We start from the raw sequence: 27,032 nt of genomic DNA on the forward strand, positions 1-27,032 counted from the left end.
ATGCATTAATTTTCTTGATTACCCAACAATGTAGCTTCCGTAAGTCGCAAAAAAATATATATTGATTTGGTGCTATATATGTTATTAAAACATTAAAGCTTTTATACAAAATAAAAATTTATGTATGCAGATACGACTTTGTTATTCTTAGTTTTGTAATTTAGTGTATTTGTTGGCAGTTACGCCTTTGTAATTGTCAGTAAATAATGCAATAGTGAACACGAACGACTTTATTTTTTATACAAAACGTAGGCTAACAAAATTATAATTTTTAATAAGTTTAATTATGATTTATTAACAATGTTTAAAAAAAAATCTTGATCTTTTTTGGGCATCCATTTAAGCATGGATTTAATGGCAGAAATTTTTTCCTTGGATAATGGCGTTGCCTTAACTGAATTCTTAGGTTTTTTTAATTTCTAATGTTCACGACTTGCCACATATCTTCCGAATTGTGGGACAACTTGAACCCAACTTCGTAAAAACATCTTGTAAACTTCAAAGCCCGTTACTTTTACAGATCTAATTACAGAAATTGCAACAACAATTAGCACTGTCAACAATTCATAACTTTTTGCTTTGACGTACAGAAGCTACTTGATAAATGTAATAAAATTTTGCAAAACAAGGTATTCTGATTGTTTAGCGTCAGTTAAATAAAGTTTACAGTTACGACTTTGTAATTCTCAGAGAAAAATCTTTTGGCAGATACGACTTTGTAATTTTTGCGTTTTAACACGTAAAATATATATTTCCAGCTGGGTATGATTTTTTTTTAATCGGTACTTTAGGACATAGTAATTTTATTATAACACTTATCTCAAAATTTTCAAATTTGTCAGTTATGACTTTGTAATTCTCGAGGCACGAAATGTACTTTAAAATTATCGGTAACCGTTGTCAACACCTAAAATGTATCTATTTATTCCCCTTAAAAGCTCACGTCGCATAACGTATTCCTTTGCCTATAATTTAATCATAAGTTCCTATTCTGAATAGTATTGCCGATTTAATACTTCAACGTCCTGAGTACATTTGCGATCTTGGTATTACTTTTGATAATAAACTAACTTTTGTTAAACATATTGACCGATTATCTGCTTCCGCTTACAAGTCACTTGGTTTTGTAATAAGAAGTACCAAGGAAATCCAAGATTTGAATGTATTGAAATTGTACTTTGCGTATGTTAGATCTCAACTTGAGTACGCCTCTATTATCTGGAATCCCATAAACCAGGTGCACATCTTGACTTTGGAGAAAGTTCAAAGGCGTTTTTTAAAATCACTGGCTTTTATTCTAGATGGTCAATACCCACCACAAGGAATCCCAAATGAACTACTGCTGACACGATTTGACATCTCAAGTTTAGACTGCGGACGAAATATTACTTCAATAATAATGTTGCACAGCATTATAAACTTCAATATCTAGTCTCCTGAGATCCTTGAGCTTATTAGTCTAAAAGTCCCCAACACTTTGCTACGGATGAACTCAATCTTCGAGATCCCTATGCCTAGGACTAATGTTATGATTTCATCCCCTCTGTTTCACATGTTGCAAAACCATAGGTCAATTGAAAATTCTTTACACATCTTTCGGTGTATAGTCTCTGATATAAAAAAATTCCCGTTTGAGTGACAATTATGGTGAAGCCATCTCAAATGAGATAACAATTATTGTTTAAAGTTGTTAAGTGCCTGCCTTAATGCAGTGGGAATCACCAAATAAATATAAACTAAGACTTTCTTGTTTTCATTTAGTATATTCAGTATCCTTGACTCTTAAATGGGTTAGCCTGTTGGTCAACGTTAAAAAATAATAATAATAACAATAATAATAATTATTTAACCAGATTGTTAAAATAAATAATTTAGGTCATTAAAATTTTATCAGTTTGTTACAATTTTGTAGAAAATATTTTCTCGGATTAAAAGTAACAATATTCCATTAAATTACTCAAAAAAAATTATTGATCAGAATTACCGTTTACTACTTTCAATCACTGATAATAATGAAACAAAGGAATATTGTCGCAAAATTTTTAAATGACGACTCATGCTACCTGTTAAAAAATGCAGTGTTCATACTAGTCAAAATTATTTTCTTAAGTTACGCAAGAATAATAAAACACATTAATTTTATTCTGTGTTCACATAATACGGAAATATAATAATAATAATTATTATTATTGGATTAAAATTTGTACACTATAGTACAGTAGATTTTGCTGTGAGAAATAATTTTTAAATTACCTACTTAATACAATTAAAACGAGTGAAGAAAATCAACTGCAGGGCCTGATTGCTTATTCACAATGATTACTAGGTATTTTAAAATAAATCTAGATATAATATTTATTTAAAAGCTGAATAAATTTACGTTTCGACATTTATGTATTTTTAAAATAGGGCTAGCCACGTTTTCTTGCACTAAAAATGCAAATAAATTTAAATAAATTTAACATTACAAGTCTACGACACCATTTCCGACCTAGCAACAGGCAACCTCAGACAAAAAAGCTCTTCGGCAGAAAAGAATCTAATTGTAACAGTTCACGAACGCACCAATTTTCTCTTAACCTTTATGCGATTTCCGCGTAATTCCCATCACATTTCTACCTAAGAATCAATTTAAAATATCTCCTTCAATTTATCTTTCGATTTATGTCAATGCCACATTTAAATTGGGTTTGGGCCCATCATACATTTTCTTCAACACCTCCATCAATATTTATACTTCCTTCTCCGACCTTAGCTGTTTGCTTTGGATTCAGGATGATTAAATTGACTCTCGGAGAATGTAAAAAATACAAGAAAGTAAACATCTTAACAAATAAAATTCATTAAATTGCTAAGAGTAAATACGTTCGATCCTAATTGCTGTAAACACGTTTTGCACGAACGAGAAAATACAGTGAAATTTGTTTTTCAGCTTCTCGGATCGAAAAAAGAATATCATTTCGTAAACCACGCGATTCCTGTCGCCAGGACCAAGAGGAGCATCCCACACATGAGAAAACTGAAGGTGGATCCGTTGGTGAGTACAAAAATTAGATATGTAGGTACATAATCTAAATTACTGGAAAGAAAAAAGTAAACATTGGAAAAACGTTATCAAGTCATTAAAGGAATAATTTAGATAGCGTTAATCTGTGGTATAATAAAGATGAAATCATGCTATAAAAGGTCACGTGTAAGCAATTATTGCGAAATGCTTCATTTGACTTCAAAAACAGGTCGTTGAAATTTTAATTAGTTTTATGATCGGTGATTTCTAACTCTGGGTAATTTGTGAGAGCGTTTATTGTTAATGTGGTAACAATCTGAGATAAAACAGTAATAATTATTTACATCTTTACAACAAATGTGTTTGTTTTTTTCCTTTCTTCAGAATTTTTTAAAAGAATATATAAAAAATGTTACTTTTCCCGAGAAGAGAAACAGTTTTCAAATTAAAAACAAAGATCACACTTTTTGATACCTCATTAATGACTAGAGAGTGAAAAGAGTTATATAAAGACAACTGTTACATGGCTACTAGCAACATAACTAAATTTATCTATGGTTTTACAGCTTTCTTTTTTTGAGAGGCAACATACCCACAACTTTAATAGAATTTAATAGAAATCCTATAAATTTTTCTTTGTCTTAAGTTCTTAGGTACTACAAACTAGATCAAAACAAACCTGAAAATCCTTCTTTCCAGAAAATTGATGAACGTACAAATATAGCAACATTTTTAAATTTCATGTAATTTAATTATCTCGTTTATGATTTATAATATCAAAATAACAAGGCAAATCAAAAAAATAGAAACCTTTAACTGAAAATGCCGTTTTAAAAATAATTATTTATTATTTGGGTTGGTACAATCAAATAAATGTTATCTTTTCAATTTGACCAAAAAATGCCCTTTTGACAAATTTGCATAAAATGCATAGTTTCCGAGGTAATGAACACCAAACTGTAGTGTACAAATTAGTCAGATTATTATAAATGTTCTCCTTACCTGATACTGGCAAAAAAAATTGGTCGAAAGTTACTTCGACAAAACTTCCTTCGCCCTTGAAGTACAGTCCAACAAATCCCGCTTTTTTTGAAAAATCATACGAAATTTTTGTTTTCTGATAACCTTTATATAGTAAAAACCAGTGATTAATTCACACCTCGAGCCCCATGCGCCGCGGGAGCGCAAATTCCAAAGCTATGCCGTCCGCAGGCATACGGACAATATGAAATATATTCAAAGCAAATAATCAACGGAAAAGAATGTATTATTATCAGTGTACATGCATAAATTCAATTGATTATGTTTATACATCGAACGAAAACATGTCACGTAGAAATTGGTTTAATTCGAATAAGTTGTCTCCTTAAAACAGAGGACTAAAATGTGTTCCCAGAGTGAAACAAAATATTTTCAATATGATTATTCTTCTTATTTGATCATAATTAAATAAATACCTGGGTATTCTCACATTTTCAAGAAAATAAGGTTCTTAATTCGATCAATAAAAAATTGGTCGAAGGCTATAAGTATAATCCGACAAATCCAGCTCTAAAAATTATACTATAAAATTTGATTAAACAATTTTCGTATTATGTAACCTCTGTAAAGTAAAAACCAGCGGCATAAATAACACCACTTGTCCTTCAGCACTAGGTTATGGCAATCTGATGCTCAAGTGTTTAAGCGAAGGAAGTATTGTAATCGAGTCCGTCGGCCGACCCGAATTTTTATTAGATTGACAATCTCCGCAAATACTGAGCCGATTGTTGTCAAATTTTGTATTTGTATACCTATAAGAATATCATGTAGATGGTAAAATGCTAACCAAAATTTTTCTAGTCATCCCCAACAATAATGTAATGACGTCACTTCAAAATTGCACATAGTAACGGGGTTTTAAATTATATGAAATAACACAGTCCTGCACATGTAGTTTATGACTCCGTATTGAGTTTTTACCCGAAACGTAAAGATTTTTGGAAAAAAAAATCAAAATTATAAAACAAGTTTTTGCAACTTAATTTTGAATCTGCAAAATCAAATGCTTTGAAATCTTGCAGATGTTTTAAAATATATTTACTTATCCGTTCCAAAAAATTGATGACGTCAGCTCAAAATTTTTGACCTATAAATCCTATCTAAATTGTACAAAATATGATGAGTATGTACTTTTAATTTATCATTTCATTTATATTTTTTGGATTTACAGGCTGACTCAAAAAAATTAATGAATGCATGAATTTATTTTATTGATTTAATCAGAAACTAATAAACCGAATGCTTTGAAAACTTGGAGATGTTTTAAAGTTATCTTAAGCACAGTAAATTTTTAGTCAAAATGTATCTGTTCATCAATCCCAAAAAATTGATGACGTCATCTATATTTGTAATGTATCATTGCATTAATATTTTTTAGATTCGCTTATACAGGGTGACTCAAAAAAATCAATGAATCAGTCAATTTATCTTATTGAATAAATCAATACTTTGAAATCTTGCAGACGTGTTAAAGTTATTGTAAGTTGGTAAATTGTTAATCCAAGCATATCTGTTTATTCCCCCCGAACAATTGATGAGTTTTTACTTGTGATTTATCATTGTATTCATATTTTTTAGTTTTGTTTAAACAGGTAGATCGAAAAAATGTATGAGTGAGTTAATATATTTTATTGATTAAATCAGGAACGGCTCACTCCATTTTCTCAGAAAATTTTGGGAATACAGTACTATTATTTTTAGTAAGTATTACACTGCACCAACCCAAGTTGACATACGTGTCGTTGTTTTTTTGCGCTGGTAATACGCTTTTCTTTTGTGCTCTGAGTAGTATTATCCATGTTGATGGCGTCGTCACAAATTTTTTATTTGTCAAATTAAAAAGGAGAATACGCACGTTTTTATGTAACAATGATAAAATAAGGATTATAATATTCAGAACATTTTGTTCGATTATGGTTTAATGAATAATTTTAGTCGAGTGTTTTGAGAAGACAAACTCATTCAAATCAAGCTAACTTCTACGTGACATTTTTTCGATGTATAAACATAAATAAACATTTGAGCGTCAAATTGCTATTACCTAGTGTTGAAGGACAATGGTTGTTAGAGATGGATTATTTTAAATTCAACATGATGAGTCATCAGAATCTGACAACGGACTGTCAGTCAGCAACGTAACATGTACACTTCAGAAAGGGGTGGTTTTTTAATTTATTTTTTTAAATCGCAATCAATAATAACACGTGGAAACATAAACTTAGGTGAACCGGTCAACACGCTAGCCCGAATGCTGATGAATCTGTTACGCACTAATCTAAACAAAAACAGGTCGCAGGTAGAAAAGTTCACTATGACAGAGAGCCCATCGGAAAATTATTATTATTAATATTATTATTTAAAATACGATCGGGCAGAGGCAGCCGCCTGTTATGCCCGCCTATAACTATTACTATGTATTGTAACTTTAATAACGAAGTGTATCAAAAAATATAAACATTAGAAATGTTGGTGACTACAATAGGAATCATAATTGGCCTTAAAATCTAGCAGAATTTGAATCTGGACCACTTCAGCAGGCAACGAATTCCATGCATCGAACACTCTATCTGTTATAAAATACTGCCTTATGGTGGAGTTGAATTTACCATTCAACAGTTTGAAATCATGACCTCTAGTCCTGGTGTCTGTATTTAAACTGAATAAATGTTGCAATAACGTCTTCTCTTACGTGTCTTTCAGCAAGCGTTGGCAGTTTCATCATGGATAGCCTGTCAAGATATCCAGGCCTATTTCGTCCAAAGGGTAATTTTGTTACTCGACGCTGGACATTTTCTAGTAAAGTTACATCTTTCTGTAACACTGGTGTCAAAACACTATTGCCAAACTCTATTATAGGTCTTACATAAGTTTTATATAATTTAACAGCTGCCGTAATATTTATTCTGTCGAATGCCTTACTCTGCAGGTACATCATCTTGTTAGCTTTTAGCTTTTTTTGTAATACGCATAACATGCTCTGACTATGAAAGATTAGACGTTACCAAAATACCTAAATCTAAATATGACTCTGATTTTTTGAGTTCCGCACCTCTCATGCAATATGTGTGCTTACAATTTTTAGAACCTAGATGTAAAATGCTACACTTGTCCCTATTTAATGGTAAACCCCATTGTTCCGACCATTTAAGAACAGCTGAGATGTCATTTGTCATACTAAGCTGATTGCAACTTTCATTATAAATTTTAAAATCGTCCGCGTACTTTGCGAAGTGAGAGTTTGTAGAGAAATTTAGGTCAGCGGTATAAACTAGAAAAAGAAGTGGACCAAGTACCGACCCTTGAGGTGCACCACTAATTACTTGAGCTGCAGCACTCAAAGCACCTTCTATTTTTACGTTAAATGAGCGATCAGTAAGAAAAGCATCAATCCAAGGAAGAAGTTTACCTTGTATTCCAAAATGTCGTAACTTATACAATAAGTACTTATCATCTAGGCACACGGTGGAGGGACTTCGAAAAATCAAAATATGCCATATCAGCACTTTTGCCCACATCAAAAGCCCGGGTCCACTCATCAAGGCAGTATAGCATATTGGTATTTATAGATTTTCCCGGCCAAAAACCATGCTGTTCGCATGGTATGATATTGCATTCCATACGAAAATTAATCGTTTTGTCGTAAACTTTTGCATTTAAAAAACCTACGTAATGACATTTAATTTATCACTTCGATCGAGAAACAAAATCGCACCCCTGGGGCGTTCTAACTGAGCACCTAAGCTGGAACGGATGTATTTAAAGAAACTCTTTAGGTTTTTATCATCTGCAATACGGTTTTATGTGATTCTTGCCTGCCTGATTTCAGAAGAGTGATGATTCGAAAACGATCGATGAGTTATATAATCAGTAGTATCTCCAGTTCTTTTAAAGTTTCGCCAAAGTGCCCGCTTCTTTCTAATTAATTTCCACATACGAAACATCACTCAAATAAATGCATATACATTCATTAGACATATGAGAAGCAAAAATAACATTCTTTGGTGTGCCTATTATCACCTATAGCCACCACGTAATCGGTAAGTTTCAAATCTTTAATCGAAGTTAGTACAATGGCTTGTTCCTTTCCCGGAAACTGAGACCTAGACGTCTCCATTTCTGGCGGGTTTATCAAAAAGGTGCTAGTTAATTGCACCTCCCTTCGTACAAGGGTATGTGCTGAACACGAGGCGAGTGCCACGACAAACTGCTCTCACAAACTCGCCTCATCAAAGAAATCACTATCAGTTGTTAAAAAGTGTCAGCTATTCTGATAACGGAACGACGAATACTTTAATAAATGCCGACAAACGGTATTTCAAAGGCAACTGTGGCTAATAACACATATCAGTAATATCCAATAACCACCAGTATACGACTTTAAATTGACTTTAAACAAACAGTATGTGTTTAATTTATTAAACTTACCCAAACACGATGGAAAGTGAGGAGGAACCAAAAACACACCCCCCGCACAGTTCGATAGTGGGAGTACATCTATGTATAGTATAAATGTTTCATTGTACTTCAGGAGCAAGGGAAGTTCTGTCGAAACAACTTTCGACCATTTTTTTGTACTGTAGGGGTTACTATAGAAGCAGCAATTCATCCGATGGACTCGATTACTCTACTTCCTTAGCTTACGCTCGGGAAGTAAAAAAAGAATTTTGAAGCTATTTTAAAATTGAAGGTTAAACATTCAGTTAAAAACTTTTAAATAAACAAGAAAACGTTTCCGTTGTTTGCCGATTCTGTTACCAACAAAATTTCCAAAATCCAGTGTATTTATTACCAATGGGGTTTCTTATGAATACGATATTATTATTAGTATAGAAGAGATCATCCATAAAATTTGGACTTCTTAATACTGAGTTGACCGGTCTAGGACAATTCGGCGCGGCCGACTTGGCGCGAGACATTTTGGCGCAGGGACACTTTGGCGCAAGCCATCTTGGCGCGAGCCATCTTGGCGCGAATGAACTCGCACCAAGAAAAATAGATATAAATATACAAAAATTGCACCCGTTGTTAGCATAACCTAATTTTTATAGTCTCCAACGCGGGGAGGGGTAATGTCGACTTTTTAATGGACACACGGGCGCTTCGCGCCCTGCACCCCATTATAAACATACTCCTAAACGTGGAACTTCTTGCTCCGTGGATCATTTAGTTATTGGAATTTGTGCGAATGAAAATGTGTATTTGGTTGCCTACACTTAGCATAAATAACAGGGTGCCAACTGCCAACCAAAATACGAACAATAAATATTTTGTAACGGATTTTTATTTAATTTTGAATTGATTTGCATTCGAAGTGGTGGCGCATCTATCACGCGTAGTGTTGGTGTGAGCTACGGGAAAAAACGGGGAGAAAAAGAGAGATAAGAACGGAGGAGATAGCGGGGCAGGAGCGAGTGAGGAGCTCGGGAGGAAGACAATCAAGTTCAGGGGCTTTTCAAGGAAGATTTTCGGGAAGAGACGGGACCTGAGAACCGAAGGAAGAGTCAGGAGCCTCCGCCGCCTACGCTGAGGAGAGAAGAGGTGCCCTCCCACATATTGGCAGTGATTGGCTTATCGTATGTAATACCTTTAATAATATAATTTGTCGTAAACGTAGTTTTATTGGGCTCGGGTTGAAACCCACTTCGTGAGGTAACAATACAGTAGCATTTATTTGAAATCCTGTAAGTAGGTTACATAATTTTTGGCGCCCAACGTGGGGCTCGAACCCACGACCCTGAGATTAAGAGTCTCATGCTCTACCGACTGAGCTAGCCGGGACGAGCCCCCAAGTAGTACCCAAATCACAACGGCTGGAAGTGCTTCGTGAATGCCACGACTCTCCTCTAGCAGCTCACCTTGGATCATATAAAACTCTGGAACGGATACAAGAACTCTATTTTTGGCCTGGCATGCAAACTGATGTTAAACGATATGTCTCTCGATGTTCAACTTGTTCAGCTCAAAAGGCAACTAATGTAGCTGCTCCCGGATTGATGGGTTCTTCTAAGAAGGCTACTTTCCCATGGCAATTGATTTCAATTGATATTTTAGGTCCTCTTCCTCGTAGTATGCAGGGACATTGTTATATTTTAATGGTCTGTGATTGGTTCAGCAAGTTCATTTTATTACATCCTCTTCGTAAGGCAAATTCCAAGTCAATTATCAAATTTGTAGAAGAAAACGTCTTTTTGATGTTTGGTGTCCCTCAAATCATCACCTGCGACAATGGTACTCAATTTGTTTCGCGTGATTTTCAGAAGCTAGCGGATTTGTACAAATGTAAGATTTGGTATAACGCAAAATACCATCCCCAAACAAACAGCGTAGAACGAGTGAACAGAGTAGCCGGGGCTGCTATTCGTTCCTACATTAAGGATAATAATCATCGGTATTGGGACATCCATTTACCAAAAATTGGGTTTGCGCTTCGAACGGCCATTCATGAAGCCACCGGATTATCTCCTACGTATATAAATTTTGGTCGGTACGTACCAATTTCAGGAGATTTTTATGACAGGAACAGCGACCCATCGAAAGTTGATTTAACGAACCCTGACCGGAGCCAATATTTTGAAAATTTGGAGGGCTTGTCTGAAATCTACAAGACAGTGCGTCAAAAACTAACGGCCGCGTATAAAAGAAATTCTCACACGTATAATTTACGACGCCGTCCTGCTGATTCCTATCAAGTAGGTGACCGGGTGTGGAAACGCAATTATGTACTTTCAGACGCATCAAAGCACTTTTCCAGTAAACTGGCTCCAAAATATGTTCCATGTATCGTCACCAAGGTTATCTCTCGTCTCGTATATAGATTAGCGGAGGCTGAGAGTCATCAAAACCTAGGAAACTGGCACGTTAAAGATCTTAAGCCGTTTCGGGGTGATGATCGTGGAGACAGTAGTACCGACGAATGATTTTTTTAAGTCTATGTGCCTGAGAGAGAGAATATGACGTATGAGTGATCTCGTGTATGTGGTATGAATGTGGTGAGTGGATGAGTAGGTTTTTTTTCCGACGCAGGACAATTTGATATTTTTATATTATATACCGACGTACTCGCGCCAAGATGGCTCGCGCCAAGATGGCTCGCGCCAAGATGGCTTGCGCCAAAGTGTCCCTGCGCCAAGTTGGCTTTGCGCCAAAATGGCTCGCGCCAAGTCGGCCTTGCCAAGTTGGCCGCGCCAAGTCGGCCGCGCCAAATAGTCCCATTCCGTGAGTCGACTAGAAGACGGTATACTTTTCCAGTTTTCCAAGCATTTAATAAAAACAACTATCTAATGGCGTGAAAAGTCATTATGAAGTAGTATAGAAATCGTTCACTTTCAATCTTCTGAAAATGTTTTTGGGTTAAGGCCTTATTAAATCTAAAGACGATACCACGTGTTAAAAATTAAAAAATTAAGGATTGGCAGAATTAAAGGAAATAAAGAAGAATACTTATAAAAACCTTAGGATACTGTGTTCTTTTCTTTTCCTTTAGGTTGGTTTATAGCAAATTTTTTGAAACCAGAAATTTTCTACATCTCTGTGCATTAGACATACAAACCTTTCTAAATTTTACATTATTACATTTCATTGCGAAATTCCCAACAGCTTCGTAATACGCATTTGTTAAACAAAGGTTTATCGAGTGTTTATAATTAGCCCAAGATCAAAGCAAAGCCTAAATGAGATTTTGTAGTAATTTAAAACCTCAGTCAAAGCTGACTTCCGACTTTTGTGCCCTTCAAGGCAAAACATCAAAAGTGCCCTCTTTCGGGCCCTCTCCCTTTATCATCCATCGCAAAACGTAAATAAAAAAAGATTTCAAAACAACAACAGTAGGGTTACTTGATAATGATAAATTTAATGAAGTAATACGAAAAGTATGAAAATCCTTAAAAGTGGTATAGTTCTTTTGTTTTTCTTTCAATTTTCCTCATTATTCATTTTTTAAGTTTATTATTTATAGTTGTTGGAACCGGGAAAATGAACTTAATTTGACTTATTATAATATAAATAATATATATATATAAATATGCTATAAACGAATTGTACCTATACAGAAATAAAGATTAGGCAAAAACAACGTAAACTCTAGGAAGTAGATAAGAATAAGTCTTAATTGAAAATATCTGCATAAAAAATGAGAATTCAAGGTATTAGATATGTTGTTTTTTTATTTTAACTATTTTTCGGCTCACCATTTATACATTTGAAATTTTGTACTCCTTTTCGTACCAACTTCTAGAAGCACTGGGAAGTATTTTTGTAGTTGCTGCTGTAGCCATACCACGGATTTCTTTACTAAAATTCGGCTCCATTTCGTAATTATTTATGATGTACACATTTTTTGACAGCGTTGACCACATTTGGTGGTTATTTATTTATTTATTTATTATAATACCGTAGTAATCAGGAACTACACACCATGAACACTTTTTGCAATCAATTCTATCATACGGCATATTTGCTTTTAACATAACTCTCATCATTTACCAGGTACGCGTGATAATCTCGATTTACTGGTAGCAAAAACAAAGGCGGCGGAAAAAGTTATTTTTTTCTTTATTGTTTTTTTTTTCTCTCAGAAATTTCAGAACAAAGTAATGTTGAGAGTATCGCGCTATATAAAATTAGGATGTTTAGCTTTACTAAAACTTTACTAAAACGATAACAAATGGCAGATAGATTTTGATTAGCTTAGTCCGAGCAAATGGTAGCGTAGATTAACTTGACGTTTTAATTAATTTATTTTTTACTTCCGCTGAAGAAAAACTTTCGCTGTTAATTTCTTCTGTACTTTCATTGACAATTTACGTTGGAAGATTTAGTTTTTCGTTTTCTTCCAAAAACTTCAAAACTTTAAAAAATACGATTCTAGTAAGCAATGTTAAATACAAGACGCATAAGACACAAATCCCCTAACTGTAAATTTATCTTTAATAGCGGCAAACGTATTCTGTTGCCAAGTTTTTTTTTACTGCGTATTTTATGTGTACACCATACAGTGTAAAATCTTTGGAGTAATCCAGTAAGGTTTATACATTTGTTGCATCGATTTTGTTTTCTTGCACTATCCTTATTTCGCCTTTCCTTGGCTGACAATATTTACACCAAGCAAGGCTTTGCAACTTTTCCCGAAGCAAACCCCATGTCAGAGCTTACATATGTGAAAGCTTCCTCTCAAAGTCGCTTGTCAAACTCTCAGGATATAAACCTCTGCAAACATTCCTAGCGCAAGCTTTTAGTATAACATATTTCACATTTTGTAAACCTCCGTACTTTGTAACAAGCGTAAATCTGTCACGTTATCTCTAAAATAACAACGCTGGCACGTATTTTAATTATTCACCAACAAATCATTAATCACGTTTATTTGCATAAAATCGACGCACATGACGAGTTCGAGATAGCAGAATAAAATCCAAATTTGCTGATGAAAACGTAATATGTTTATCCACGATGCTCGGAACAAGATGCAAATATAAATGCAAATCTACAAGGTAAATTGCCTTTTATTGGCTATGAGAACTGCTGAAATGTCGGTCCGATGAACATTTCTGATTTTATGTGTCTGAAAATGTCGTTTCAGATGTGATTTCATAACAGCGTTCAGCGTCTCGTAAAATTGATGAATAAAACTTGGCAGGGTCTTGGCGTGTTGCTACTTTTTTACAAGAACGAGAATAATTAAAGCAAGCCGAATTAACTGTACTTTTCTTTGAATTTTAATTAAATTTGCAACTATGCGGGCTCCAAACTCAAGCGGGAGCGTTAACTTCAGGTGAATGATTTTTATTTCGAAGCTTTTGTGATTTTATCGCCAGCAGGAGTTGGTTCGCTCTGCGATGTGACATTATTGAGTACTCAGTAAGCTTCAAAGATTTTTTGTGACGAAAAAAGTGTTCACGCCCTTTATTTCGTTGATCCGGTAATACATGTCGAGCTTTTTGATGAGCTTGATAGCTCTTTGATAATTCGAAGTACTTTGTGGCGAGATATTGGTGAATGTGGAGCGCTTTGGTGAAAAGGGTGCGCTGTTAAAACTTTGCGTTAGACATGATTTAAATTAATTTCCTTCTTGTTGAGAAGTTATAATCACTTAACATTTTATTAAACTTTAACTAAATAGTTTTGACTTTCACCTGCGGAAAATTAGGTTTTTTTCTATTACGTCAAAACTGGAAGCTATGGTAATAAAAAAACCGAACTGTTGACTTTAACATGATCGCCAGCGTAATAACTCGCATTTGCGACAAAGCTGTTGTATTGCATGTTAGATTTTATTACATTTCAAGTACGAGGCAGAACTATAAGTTTTCTAGTCACACTTAAAATGTATAAAATATATCGTTCTTTAGAAACGTGATAAAATCTGACACATTCTAAAGCATAATAAATATTATATACGTGAAAGTCTGACATAGGACAAATGTTATACAGACTGATTATAAAAGGTGTTATGTCAAGTCGTTTTTGCAAAATAGGTGAAAAGAGCTGGCCAAGTGAAAGGTATTTTACTGTTATATCGTCAATATGGGCCCCATACTGCCGAAACTATCCTACAATAGGTTCTTTGTCATGTTGCCGGTTAGTTAATGAACACATCTAAAATCTTTTCCTTATACAATCGACCATTAACCGTTTCATATCGAAAAACTCACGAAATTTCAAAACTAACTTATATATGCGATGTTTTATAATGGTCTTATACATGTGAACAGTCAAAATAACACGCAATTAGCTCGTCCTCCGGTTGGTACTAGATAATTGGTCCATACAATAGGGAATGAAAACGATCGTGACCTTCTAACGCCAAATATAGGACGATTTTTGTTGATAGTATGTGCAGAAAAATGAAGATGGAAAATAAGTCAGCACTCGTTAGTTTTTCTAACGAAAAATTTTACTGTTTACATATGGCTGAGGAAAATACCTACAGTAAATCCGATCATTTCAACCAGTCCTTAATTTTATGTTTTTTTGACTTGTCACAAAAAAGTTGGTGTAGATAGAAGAACTAGCCCTCAATTCCGTATATAGGTATGTTATAACGTACTCTTCATTTATTAATTCTCGAAAGGATATAGCTACCTTTTAATAAATAAGATGTTAAACTGAATTACTAATTTCAGGTAAATTATTTAATTTTTGAAATAAATTAAAAATTTTAGTAAGTCAATAAAGTTTCAAAACAGTCCATTGTGTAGTTTCTAAAAAAAATTGTAAAAATTTTGTATTACATTTTTTTTTTTCTAAATAATAGCAATGTTTTCAGAAGAAGCCATCAATTTTTTGGAGGGGATGAATAAAATATTTCTAATCAGCGGTTTGTCATGTTAATGATAAACTAAAACCGTCTGCAAGATTTCAGATGAGTCGGTTTTATATTGAATTTATTTTCGAACAATCAAATTTTCAATTTGTGTTGTAAAATTTTGATTTTTTTCAAATATCTAGATCTCAAAGTAAAAAATAAAGCATGTGAAAAATTCTAATTTAATTTTTTTTTTAATTACAGGCGTAAATTAAAAATAAGAGCAAATTAAGAACCATATTTCGATAAAATCTAATTCTCAGTTTACCGTACACGTGATAACCGCAGAACGTCTGCAAGATTTTAGGGCAACTGATTTTTTAGTTTTTAAAATCAGTTCTACACACTTGTTCAGTTTTGATTTGTTTTCCAAAAACTTACACGTGCAAGGTTACATGTAAGAATAAACCATTAATATTATTATGCACATTTTAAATAGGATATATTTACTTTGGGAAAATCATGTCATAGACAAGAAATTTTACCACCTACACTGTATCGTAATATAATAGATATTTACATTACAAATGCGGTAGGTTACATTTTACAACGCGAAGATTTAATATTGAAACATTTACACATAAAATTTCACAGTACTCTACCTCGTAGTTTTGCAGATTATGCTTCTAATAAAATCGCCAATAGACAGACAAGAGACAAATGGAAATGGGAGAACTACTTTTTAATGTTTTAATATTCTACGAGCTAGCAAATGTAGAGAAAATGTCTCTAAATTACGGTCGGAAAGTAAAAAATAAAGTTTATGTTTTTCGTCTCCCCATCTGTTGTTTGCTCAGAATTGTATTTAACTGACCATCCTCAAAACCGCCAAATTGATTGCTTTAAATCTGCAGATTTATTTTAAAATTATCCTGCAATTAATAAACTCCAGATTGATAAATTCATGTTTAAAACAAAACATTACACCTATTGAATCAATTTATCTTAAAATGTTTTTCTGTATTCAATCATTTTTCATTTGATGGAATAACCTGACAACGTCGCATCAAAATTTTGAAAATAAACTATGATTATAAAGACTAAGAAGAGGTTAATTAGAACTAATAAAAACATAAAGCGCATTCGATTGTCGGAATGGGACTATTTGGCGCGGCCGACTTGGCGCGGCCAACTTGGCGCGGCCGACTTGGCGCGAGCCATTTTGGCGCAAAGCCAACTTGGCGCAGGGACACTTTGGCGCAAGCCATCTTGGCGCGAGCCATCTTGGCGCGAGTACGTCGGTACATAATATAAAAAATATTTATCGTTCGTACTTTGGTTGGCACCCTGTTATTTATGCTAAGTGTAGGCAACCAAATACACATTTTCATTCGCACAAATTGCAATAACTAAATGATCCACGGAGCAAGAAGTTCCACGTTTAGGAGTATGTTTATAATGGGGTGCAGGGCGCGAAGCGCCCGTGTGTCCATTAAAAAGTCGACATTACCCCTCCCCGCGTTGGAGACTATAAAAATTAGCTTATGCTAACAACGGGTGCAATTTTTGTATATTTCTATCTATTTTTCTTGGTGCGAGTTCATTCGCGCCAAGATGGCTCGCGCCAAGATGGCTTGCGCCAAAGTGTCCCTGCGCCAAAGTGTCCTTGCGCCAAAATGTCTCGCGCCAAGTCGGCCGCGCCAAGTTGGCCGCGCCAAGTCGGCCGCGCCGAATTGTCCTAGACCGTTCTATTGTGTGTTACCCCTTAAAAACAGACCACTATGTACAGTTCAACATAATTTAATTATCGAAGAACTACAACTTTAGTCTTAGACTTTTTTTTCTATTTCAAATAAGTAATAAGACAATCTTAGTGACTCACACTGCAGATTTTTTTTACTACAGATGAACGATATATTAGTTGTCAGCAAAATTTTTAGAATCTAAGGTAAATGCGAATTTGTTAAATTGATGAATGGATTTGCTAATACATAATAAATATTTTAAAGGAAAAAGAGTGAGGGAAAGAAGAGAACGTCAATTTTCAGCCCATCACAGAAAATCTCCTTTCAGTAGTACCTAGTTAAATATGAATAAACCCCAAATTTTGCTTTGCTGGGTTTTTTGTTTCCCACGCATATTTTTTACGTATAATAAACAGGTAAATACTCATTTTGTTTCGAAATAATATTGCTGATAAAACACAGCACACAATAATAAATAGTTAGATAAAATTCATAAAGGCCTATATTTTATTTATTTTTCAATTCCTGGGGTTGTATCTTCCGCAAGTAATCAAAAGCTTGTTAAAAATTTTTATGTGGATTCTTGTCGGACTAAAAAAGGAACTAAATGTTTAGGTGTTATAACCACGAAGCTAAAGGACTTGCGTTCCCAACAACAATAAAAATTATTGAATGCAAGCTTTATCCGTTCTTGTTTAAACCAAAATATCAAAAGCTCTTCCAATGACTTTCAACTATGGTCCATGTGTATGTTGCGTTTAGTAATTTAAAATTTCTAGCAATTTTGTGTTTATTTATTAAGTTTTCATATTTATTCCACTGTTTTAAGTAAATTTGGATATGCGCGTTTCCTTTGGTATCCTTTATAATAATATACATCACATGACACATAGTTTGAAACAGAGTTCCGAGAATGTTTGAAAATTTCTTTTGTTTAAACGTTATAAAAAATATCCATAAGCGAATATCTTATAGTTGGATTCATGTATCTTTTTATACACGTGACTAAAAGCTAACGTCCGAACTAATAACTGTTACTTTGTAGTAATTAGTCAAAAAGATGACAATGTTCATAACGTCAACATGACACAAATGTGTAAGCTCAGGCTGGTCTTTTGGTTTCGGTGCTTCCCGATTGGGACGTGATTTTGCCGGACTGGGAAGGACGCCGAGTCTTTCTTTTCGAGTTTTAATCTTCGAAACCGTTCGGCGAGTAACGCCTAGAGCATCTGCAACTCGCTAAAAATTTGAGCGAAATTATTAAGCATGAACCTTCACGTGGTTTTTACTTACTTACTCGTTCTGTACCATTTAATGAGATTAAAGGACCACCGTTTTCCTTCTCAAGAGCAAAATACTCTATAACGTTGGACACGATGTCCTGGGCACGGGAACTCAAACGTTTGCCCGTCATGTTGTAGACCAAACACGAACAAGAAATAAGATAACAAAACATTAAAAATAGGACAACGAAACAAGAATCTTAACAACCAACGAACTTTACGAAGAACTGAATAGAAAACTTGAATAGAACAACGAAAAACTGCGATTAACCACTCTGAGTAAAACCAAAAATGACAGTGACGTTTGATGAAAAATCGATGAATTATTATCAGTCACTAGATTGACTACATCAGTGCCTGTCGCACTATGTGGACGCATTTATTACGTATTTTATCTTTTTCTAATTCAAGGAACTTTGTGGAAGAGAATAACTGACGTAGAGCGTAATTTGGCCTAATTTCGGTAGACATACTATTTGTCTGGCTCTTCGTTTTTGTAATCCTTAAAACAAAGATTCTTATGGTAGGTGCTGTCTGAGCTTGTATGATACTTCGGTCACGTGTGTCAAAGGATACATGAATCCAACTATACTAGTGTGGCACCTCTTCAACGCCACTGGTCGATTAAACAATAATTGCACAAACTTTATGATGAAACTGTCACTATATAATAAACTGTGAAATTTTACTTGACAGAAAAGGTTTTAGTTCGGGATGATTTTCTCCACTATGTGAACACCTTCGGTGTCATCATCACCCCACAACAATATTTTATGGCGTGTACTATATACGGTGCAACTAAATATTACGCCAGTATAGTTATTCAACCCTTTTAATATATTTTGCGAAAGACTTAAAAATAAAAATTACATTATTTTTTAGCTTTTAGCGAATAATTGTTGTGTAGTAGGTACGTAGTGTTATTCCGTAATTTATTTATTACTGTTAGGTGTAGAACACAATATAATAAACAAAACAAATTAGTCTGTTTCATAAAATTTTGCTGATTTACTTTTACATTAAAAAACTTCTACAAAATCTTTGTACGAGTAGTCTTTTCTTGGAGTTTTTTCTAATGCTCTTTTTTGAAGTACTTTTTCAGTGCTGTCTTTTATTTGCCGTTCTCCTACTAAGTGGTACTAGAATGTAATGTTTCTTTATTTTATTTATCACACAACCACATTAGATAAAAAACTTAAATCTTGGAGAATATTGCACTGTTGTTTGATATTCATGCTCTGGTTGATACAAGTAGAATAAAAAATTTAGGGTCTCTTGGTTAACAAACGTATACAAATTAACTTTTGGTCGGAGCCTTACAGCTGCCATAAAAGAAATAAATCTGTTGGAAATTCGGTTGAATATAAGCAGGTACAGAAGCTTATTTGGAATATCCCTACAAACAAAACTATAAAAGTCAGTTTTGGAAAGCTTTGAAGTCTTTGTGTATTGACTGTTAAGGGATCTCCAAAAATCCCTGCTAGTTAAGATAATGCGATAAATAAATAACTATTTTCTGTCTGTTTTCCACGTTTCTGCTGATTTTAATATTGTTGGATTTTATATTTCTTGTAAATTCCACAACAGTATGTCATTTGATTTTAAACTATTATCAGTTGAAATTCGGGATTCGATTATTAAAATCAGATTTATCCAACACCTCTTGATTATAAAGTCATAAAATTGCCGATTTTGGACACATTAGAAGGCCCATAAGTCACTAGTGGAATTATGAATTTATAATTAAAGTGTTTTTTTTTATTGAACACAAAGAAGTTTAATACATAAAATTAGAATTATATGAATCATTTGTCCAGCTTCAGATTAATATTTATATTGAAAGATAAAACATTATTTACTTCTTTCTTTGTCACTTCAATGGTGTTCCCACGTTCATTTGGTTTTGTCTTCTCAATCTCAACAGTGACTATCTTCTCAGTCTCAACACTGCTTTCCGCTCCCTAATTTTCACCCAGGATCTTTTTAGCAATAATCATTTTGCTGGAAATTGACTCTTCAACGTAGCCTTGTGCCACGCTTGTCGATTTCCATCGGCCGTGACGTTGGAGCATACCAAGATCAGCTCCAGCATTAGATAGTAAAGATGCTGATGTGCGTCTCATACTGTGTCCTGTGTACAACTCTGCTTCTGGTAATTTCAAAAAATCTGCTACTACTGATGGTATTTTCGATAAACTATTTATTCCGACTGGCTGTACTGTGCATTTCTCACTTCTGTAGCACAAAAACAACCTGTTGTGAGAAACATTCTTAGGTCGCAGAGATATATATTTTCTACAGATATCCAGCACATTAACGGAAAATCCTTCTTTCATGATGGTAAAGCTGCGTGAAATATTTGTTTTTGTGTCTGGTACAGATACCAACATATAGGATCCATTATCTTTTACGTTATCGATAGACATTGTCACTAATTCATTACATAGACAGCCACCTGATACACTAAAAATCAGTACCTGTAATGTAAAAAATTAAATTACATTCTCAAATAACAAAATCGACTTACCTTCATCATCAACAACTTTGTATTAGGTGCCTCTACTAGAAACTGTTGAATATGCTCTCTTTCAAGAACTTTTGCTTTCTTTGACTTGTGATTTTTAGATTCACTCTTCAAAAAAGCGATCAATCTGCCATATTGCGAAATATCTGCATTTTCGTGAAGGTTTAATGTCGCTCTTAACATGGAATATTTTGTCCACATTGAAGAGACCCAACAGCACGCTTCGCTTACACCAGAAACATTTTCTTGCTTCCAGGTATTGAAGTAATTTAATTCCTTGTAATAAGCGTCCCTGGATTTCTTCGGTAACAACCTCGATGCGGTTTCTTCAATATATTTCGCAATACTCTCCGGAAGATCACGTTTTCTTTCCATTTGGATCAATGTGACGAGTGCAGAAGCCGTTTTCTTTTTCAAAAATTTTCTCAATTTGACGTGAACAAACAATTTGTCGTGGCAACCACACGGGAACCAATTCATAGGCTAGCTTTTAACGATATTGAATTTTGGATTTTCATGATGCTTTAAGTACTGTTACTGAAGAAGGTGTTGGATAAAACTATGTATTACAGTCGGATCTTAACAGCAAATAAGTTGGTTAAGGAAAATTAGGCCACTCGAGCAAGCTCTCGTGGCTAAACATTTCTTTCGCGACTTATTTGTCTTATAATACATTCGTATAATAAATAGCTATAATGCTGTAGAGTATAACCTTCTTTTTTCAGTGATGAAAACGTTATGATGTTTTATTATGTTTCCAAATATTGATTATTTAATCAACTGCTGTATTGAATCTGGCTATTTTCCTGCTGTTTGAAAGACAAGTTTAATTCGATCTATTCCCGAAGTAAACTCACCTCAATCTCTGAATGACCCGGGAGCTATCAGCGTCCTTTCTATTATATCAAAGATTTTGTGATCAGCCCTTAAGCAATATGAACATATTGTAAGATAGAAGATATAATACTGAGTTATCCGTCAGATTTTAGGTAGAATCAGAAACATTATTTTACTCGATGGCTACAAAGAAACAACCACAAATTATTTTGTGTTAAACGGATATTATGGACTCAATGAATCATCTATGAATTTCATAAAATGCGCTCTACATGACAGTAATCAACAAGTGGTGTTAAATTGCAAAATACCTTAGTAACTTTCGGTCTGCCTCCAGGTAATGTCTTAAAGGTCGTTTACATGCACTTAGCATACGTAACATGACATAAAATACATTAAGAACAAAAAGTTGAAAAGCATTGAATCTTACGTATCCGTTCACATCGAGCAAAAACATAGAAGACATAACATGGCCTACAGAAAAGTTGACCGAACTTTTAGGGTCACTTTGGTTCACAGTGTACATAACTAACATACCGAGAATAATAAAATTGCTGTTAAACATTCCACTAATTTTTTATAAGCAGCTGCATTTCCCTTTTTTTTTTTCATTCGAAGCACAATTTTACTTAATGAGGATTTGAATTAGATTTATTTCTATTCGTTAAGTCACAACTTGTCATTCAAAGCAGTAAAGAATCATGTTCTATTACTTTATCCGCAAAAATTTTATGATATTTAATATAAACAGTAGTGCTAGCTTTTTATAGTAATTAATAACACACGAGCAGATTATTATTAGCGTACATAATTACATTGCACTATGCCACTCTCGTAATAACACGAGATGCAATTATCATTACCTGGCGTTATTACACCATGTGGTGGCACTCGCAAAATTGCAAACAATAACTCTATAAATAACACTAAAAAACAAAATTCGTTTACAGAAAATGCTACGCTTTATATGCTTGAAAATCCTGGATAGAATATGCGAACCCAAATAGATCCCAGTTGTAAGCTCCCAAATAAATCACTCACGCGTCCAAAAAAAAAAATCCAGCCTGTTTTATGACGCCCCGTCTCATGTTCACGACTTTTTTTTCATATTAAATGTATTATTGTTATTTATTTCTCTGAAAATTATTAAAGCACGTAGAAAAATTTAGATGAAACATTTTTGCGCCAATTTTTTTTCAGATTTGCTACTACGTCCAACATAATCCTCAAATCGCAACAAATAGTGCCAACATTAAAAGTGACTTCAATCCTTACTTCAGTTTTATTATTCGACACCACAGAAACTACGAGTATTCTATCAAATTTTGTGAGAATGCTGCCAACATGGTGACTGCGATGTGTTTGACAATTTTACCGGATATGTCGTAGTCGTATTCTAGCTTCATAACTGACTAATTAGAAACAACCTAGTATGTAAAAACTTAATCACTTGTCAAGTCACATTATATATCTACATTACACGTATTGTCAGTATACCGTTCTACGTTACATTCAGGGTCAATGCACAACTACTTTCTTCATACCATGTTGGAGCGGATTTTTCAATAAAAACTAGATATAAATATGGATTTAAGTTTTTTACGGTGAAACTATCAATTATCGAAGCGGATAAATAAATAAATTTGAGTTAATTTTCTGCATTTATTATTATAGTTTTAAATAAAACTAAAATTTTGTTTGTATATAGAACGACCAAGACAAACAGACAGACGGAAACGGAAACCTACTATTTCGTATTATAAAATCCACGATATGTCGAGAAAACATCTAGGTACTTAATTAACCACCAGCTTACGCTCAGGAAGTAAAAATCGAATTGCAATATTTAATTAAATATTAAGCCTGGTTGCAAGATGGTGGTTTTAAGATAAAATTCTATTCAAAAATTTTGAATTTTTTCCAAAAACCTACATGCGTAAAGTTAAAAATAAAGATTGAACTAATAAACAGGAAAACAGAAACATATCAGTTTGCACATTTTAAATAGGATTTAAATGCTAATTCTACAGTACGTTCAGAATTTCGCAGTAATCTATACAGAAATTTCTAAGATTACTTGTTTAATAAAATCGCCAAATGACAGATAGACACAGGGAGAAACGGAAACCGAAGATTTAGTTTTTTATATTGGAAGGGCTATAAAAGAGGGTGAAAACACAAATTTGACTACCTTTAAACTTAGCAACTAATAGATTCTAATTTATGTTGAAATGTGGATCAAATATACATATTTATAGGTATACAGTTTAATAAAGTTCCTTACAAAATTCATAAATCTGTTAGTTGCCGTTTTCTTGAAAAATCCTTGGATAGATCAATTTTATTGCTTAACATGACACTTTTTAATGTAAAAAATGTATTTTTTGTAAACAGCCGTTCTTCTACAGTGGCGCCATCAACGAGGGTTTAACTGGCAGTGTCATTTTAAATAAAATTTAAATATAATTGTAAACTTTGTGCGGTACTTTAACAATAGTCTCTGTATCTTACATTAAAACATTTTATGATTACAAATAATAAATTAAAGTGCGAATTTAAATTTATATTATCCTGACATATTTTTTATAATGCTCAATGTAACGACGTTCCAACATTTTTTGCGGAATTAACACGTGACTAAAATAATCTGTAATTGAATCTTTTCTTTGATATATTCTAGATAGAGTTTCCTCGCTCGAATCTAATATTACGAGTTAACTAGAACAGAAACTGATTTAGCTTCAAAAAGGTCAACAAGCTACGCCAAAACGAAAAGAAAAATACACTCCATTACCATTCAGAACTTAAATAACATTATCGCTAAATTGCAAAGTCGTAAAGAATAAAATGTTCGATAATTTAGTTTCCAAGAGTCTACTATTTGCCTGCAATAAAAGAACCAACGTAAAAGCTACTCTAAAGATTACCGATAAATGACTTTACTTCTTTCACCGAAATGACCATCACATTTCGTTCCGACTGAAATAACACTCCAAGATGAAATCAGCAATGACCAGTGAGAACACATCAGCTTGCCAAGTTCTATCTCTAGCGTTCGACGAGACAAGAAAATTAATTAAGAAAGCTTTCGCACACAAACTCCTCCAAAATTATAATAAGCGACCGCACTACGCTCGCATAACAATAGGTAGAAATCATCAATTACAGCGGGTCGCCACAATGCTGCCAACCTTTCAAACCTTTTTGAAAAGAGATCTCTCGTCAAAGATAAACTGATTAAATGATAAAAGCCTGCATGCACAACGACTACAAAACGAGAACCTAAAAGTGAACTAAACTAGAGAAATTTTATTATATGGTTAAATACTGAACAACGGTTGGAGTGCTTTTTCGACGTGGACTTTTTCTCTGTCAGCTTTAAAGTTTTCACAGATTAAAGCACAATGTTCCTTGCTGATGTAATGGACATTCAAGTTTGCTTTGACAGGGTTTTCCTAAAATAAAAAAAAACTGCGGTTGGATAAATTGTTGGTTGCTGTTATTCTTAGTCTTGTTTTTTGTCCTTTCCAAAAAGTTATTGACGTCATCACAAGATTTTGTTTAGTAAATCTCGCTTAAAATTTATAGTGTAACATTCACCTCTATTTGTGGTTTAATATTGTATGTATATTTTTTGCAATTGTTTACACAGGATAGTTTTATTAAACTGAAATAAATAAAAATAGAATAATAGTTGCCACTACTCGTATTTTAAATTAATGGCAACATTGCAAGAAATGATTTATTTAATTGCTATTATCAGTTGTTAAACTTTTTTGGCCATAACTAAAGGATTGTGGACCTGCAGCCTCAAAAAATGCTTTTCATTATTTTTAGTAGCCGCACCAAGTACGATGTAGCTTTAATATGATGTATGTCGGTATTCTGTTCCATAAAAATAATGAACAGTGAGTATACTCCAAGTCGTGGGCTTCGAAATCAGGCAGCAAATTTTTTAAAATGTCTAATCTAATCTAATCTAATACTATTAAACGAGCAAAGTTTGTATATATATATATATATAATGGGTTTCTCGAAAACGGCTCTAACGATTTCGATGAAATTTACAGGTTAGGGGTTTTTTGGGTCAAAAAATCGATTGATCATAGTTTTAACTTCTGAAAATTACAGCTTCATGCATTTTCAGCAATTTTCAGGCAGTGAATTATATTTGTTGCTAGGCAACTTCAGATGACACTACACGAACACGAGATTGTTTTATAAGAGAAGTTTGGGTGACAGTCTGACAGTACGTTTGACGTACCTTTTTATCTTCAATTGTACGTACCGAAACATACTCCACTGTATAGAGGACGTTAAAATTCACCTTCTGAGGTGCGTTGAATTGAGATTATTTTGTCAAGCATTCATTTCAGAGGTTGCACGGTCGGAGTCAATGTGTGATCGTTTTCCGGGATGGGACCGTGTTATTTGAGTTTTTGGGCTCAACGTTTCGCACACTTTCGTAAGTGGCATCTTCGGGAGCAGGGTTGAGATTGAGAAATTAGGAATAACGCAAAAGAGCACGATAACTCAGTATGATAACCACACCAGAGGCGAAACTCTTCTGGCAGTAAGAATGTAGTTGTGACCTTTTTCTAGAGTCGAGAGAGAGAACTAGGAAAAAAAAAGAACGACAGAGAGAAAACTTGGGTAACAAATGAGATTTTAATAAATGTCAAACAATAATTCCAGTTTTCTGTTCTTTAATCTCTACATGTCACTTATCACTGTTTAAAACAAAGACTGCTTATGGAATTTCTTTTTTAATGTGTATTTTTAATTAGCGCGTCTACTTCAAAATGCATACTATACGCATATTTATCTGTCCTAATCTGATCTAATACTACCAAACTAGCCGAGTGAAGCTCGGTCAACCAGATATTGGAATTTAATTAAGAAGCAAAGAAAATCAATTTTCTCTTGTGTTGAAAAATGAAAAGGATCCCAAACCGCTTTTAACGTCCTATCAAAAAAAGATCAATCCTTTCCTTTTTTTGATAGATTAACTACAACCACATTAAGAATATCATAGATTTTGCGATGAAATACTGTAGACAGTTGTGGTGAAAACAGTTGTACGTAAAAACTATGCATATACTTATGATATAAATATACCATTTATCAAAGAGTGAACCCGATAGTGTGTTGTAAAATTTCAAATTCGGTATTCTCATTCTTATTTTTTGTTCGTGTATATTCAAACTGAAGAAACAAAAAGTAGAAGGAGTAAAACTCTCGACATTTTAGGATAAAAATTGTGAAGGTAATGTCACGTTAATTTTTGGGGTAGTTTTACATTTACAGGAATTTTTCAGATAACTTAACTATTTAAGTTTACTGTAGCATACAC

The 27,032-nt window shown here is 33.7% G+C and overlaps 1 protein-coding gene and 1 non-coding gene across 3 annotated transcripts in view; one reads left to right on the forward strand and one right to left on the reverse strand.

Annotated features, from left to right (window-relative positions):
• Positions 1-27,032, forward strand: part of LOC135134146 (neuroendocrine convertase 2) — a 138,770-nt gene that overhangs the window by 48,922 nt on the left and 62,816 nt on the right. For both annotated transcript variants that reach the window (XM_064062766.1, XM_064062765.1), the window contains exon 2: positions 2,933-3,037. In XM_064062766.1, the coding sequence (XP_063918836.1) occupies positions 3,011-3,037 (27 nt within the window). In that variant the 5' untranslated portion in view covers positions 2,933-3,010. The remainder of the gene's footprint in view (positions 1-2,932; positions 3,038-27,032) is intronic.
• On the reverse strand, positions 9,754-9,826 carry Trnak-cuu (transfer RNA lysine (anticodon CUU)). The gene has a single exon. It is a non-coding gene; the product is annotated as a tRNA-Lys (tRNA).

The sequence above is a fragment of the Zophobas morio genome, unplaced genomic scaffold (assembly GCF_036711695.1).
Source record: "Zophobas morio isolate AGI-343-1 ecotype UQ-CSIRO unplaced genomic scaffold, CSIRO_AGI_Zmor_V1 ptg000023l, whole genome shotgun sequence".
NCBI lineage: Eukaryota > Metazoa > Arthropoda > Insecta > Coleoptera > Tenebrionidae > Zophobas > Zophobas morio.